Source organism: Etheostoma cragini, chromosome 7 (assembly GCF_013103735.1).
Source record: "Etheostoma cragini isolate CJK2018 chromosome 7, CSU_Ecrag_1.0, whole genome shotgun sequence".
NCBI classification, from domain to species: Eukaryota; Metazoa; Chordata; class Actinopteri; order Perciformes; family Percidae; genus Etheostoma; species Etheostoma cragini.
In genome coordinates, this window is record NC_048413.1 from 27,423,888 (window position 1) to 27,426,291 (window position 2,404).

Genomic DNA, 2,404 nt, shown 5'->3' on the forward strand with positions numbered 1-2,404 from the left:
ACACACACACACACACACACACACACACACACACACACACACACAGTACTGCGGTACCTTCTCTGATGGCGGTACACGGAGCTCCTTCTTCATGTTCCAGTCGAATTTCTTTCAGAGCCACGAGGTTTTCAGTCAGTTTACTACGACCTTTGTACACTGTAGCATAGGTCCCCTGCAGAGAGGGAGACAGGTCCAGAGGGAGAGACAGGTCCAGAGGGACAGACAGGTCCAGAGGGAGAGACAGGTCCAGAGGGAGAGACAGGTCCAGAGGGAGAGACAGGTACAGAGGGAGAGACAGGTACAGAGGGACAGACAGGAACAGAGGGAGAGACAGGTCCAGAAGGAGACAGGTACAGAGGGAGAGACAGGTCCAGAAGGAGACAGGTACAGAGGGAGAGACAGGTCCAGAAGGAGACAGGTACAGAGGGAGAGACAGGTACAGAGGGAGAGACAGGTGGAAAGAAAGACAGTTAGAGAAGGTTTGATTCAAAGCGGTCTGTTACAATAAGGCGAGTCCTCACCTCTCCCAGTTTGTCCAGTTTGATGTACGTCTCCAGTTTCCCAAAACCAATCTCTGACTGCACAGACAGACAGGGAGGGAGAGAGACAGACAGAGAGACAGACAGGGAGGGAGAGAGACAGACAGAGAGACAGACAGGGAGAGAGAGAGAGACAGACAGAGAGACAGACAGGGAGAGAGAGAGAGACAGACAGAGAGACAGACAGGGAGAGAGACAGGATAATCTTTATTAATTAAACACAGTTAATCCATCCATCAATCCATTAATAATAACACAATAGAAACAGGTGGAGTAGAAGCAGGAAGACGCACCAGGGACACTCTGCGCAGCCGTCTGCTGATTGGCTGCTCGAACAACGCTGGACCAATCAGATTAAACTTCTCCAGGTAACCGTCCGGGAGACGGATGTCGGCCGGTAACGAGAGACGCTTGTTGATGTCCTGACACCCAACAGAGAAACAGAGAGAGAGAGGAAACACACAGAAAGATCAAAACCCTTGTTGTTGAATCTCGCCCCTTATGATGTCATAAGGGGAAAATGTTATATCATTCTCAACGAACCGACTCGGACCTCGGATATGACCGACTTCCACACATAAAGCGCTCTGGTACGTTCTCCGTGTCCGAGTTGGAGAAAAACATGGATGCTACACGGAAAGATCTGTTGTTGCCATGGCACCAGGCCAATCCTACGACACGAACTTCTAGCACTCACGACATTTCGTGATATGACGACTACTACCCCACGTTATCAAAAACGCAGCCATTTGAACTTGTAGTTTAATGTAGTTTATCTTGTGTTAGCAACGCTAGCTACGTTTAGCATCCTCGTAGCATAACCGTTTTATTTGAATGTGCCGTCGGCCAATCAGGAGCTGAGCTGGCACTTCATGCTTCTGACGTCTTTTGACATTTATTTTGACGTTTGTGTCTACCCGTTTTGTAGTTTTTAACCCTTGTGTTGTCAAATTTGACCCGTTTTTCAAAATATCTATATCAGAGATAAGGCTTTCTAAATGACCAAAATAACCCAAAAATAACATCTGCTACAACAAATTGCATTTGGGGGGGGGGGGGGGCGACTTTCAAACTCCGACTGAACGTTGACATACACCCGTCTGTAATTATCCTTTATTTAATATGAGTCTAAATAATTCATAATTTCTGCTTTTTTAGCTTAAATTAAATGATTTATGTGAACTGAATTAGGTGTAATTTCCTATAAATTAGGTTTATTGACCAGGAATTCCCAAAAACTGTAGTAAAGGTAATAGTTGTATTAGTTGGTGTTAGTGGTGTTTATACATGGAGGTGAAAAGAAATGTTAAAACTCAAAAAAAAAAGAGCCAAAAACATGGAAAAAAACTGGAGAAAATGTTGATAAAAGACGCTAAAACATCTGAAAAGTACACGGTCGAATGGAAGACAACACGAGGGTTAAAGGTGCTTTTTTAAGAGCTTTTTTGGCGTATTTTTTCCCCAAATGTATCACTTTTTTCCCTTGACGTTTTTCCTCGGATTTGATTCATTTTTCCAAAAATTCACTTTGGGCAATTACATTTTTTTAGTTTTTTGTTTTTTTACTTGCCTGACCGGATGATTGAAAAATCACCTTAGAGTTGAACCCTGATCATGTAAACACCACCGTTCTCTAAAGGCAAACCAATGTAAGTGTGTGTGTGTGTGTGTGTGTGTGTGTATATCCAGGTGTGTGTGTGTGTGTGTGTGTACCTCAGTCGAGATCTTCTTGTTTCTCAGTCTCACTTTAACGGGACTCTGAACGCCGTCTGAAGAAGAAGCCAGATCACTTTCTCCGTCTGAGTTCATCTTCACATCCTCATGGACGATCTCTGAATACACACACACACACACACACACACACA

The 2,404-nt window shown here is 44.3% G+C and overlaps 1 protein-coding gene across 1 annotated transcript in view; it reads right to left on the reverse strand.

Moving 5' to 3' along the window:
- The window catches only part of LOC117948300 (cyclin-dependent kinase 16-like), a 3,138-nt gene extending 744 nt beyond the window's left edge, over nt 1-2,394 (reverse strand). The window contains exons 1-4 of the mRNA XM_034877887.1: nt 2,253-2,394; nt 833-961; nt 522-578; nt 58-172 (exon numbers count right to left, since the gene is read on the reverse strand). Coding sequence (XP_034733778.1) covers nt 58-172; nt 522-578; nt 833-961; nt 2,253-2,348 — 397 coding nt within the window. The 5' untranslated portion in view covers nt 2,349-2,394. The remainder of the gene's footprint in view (nt 1-57; nt 173-521; nt 579-832; nt 962-2,252) is intronic.
- Between the last annotated feature and the right edge of the window lie 10 nt (nt 2,395-2,404).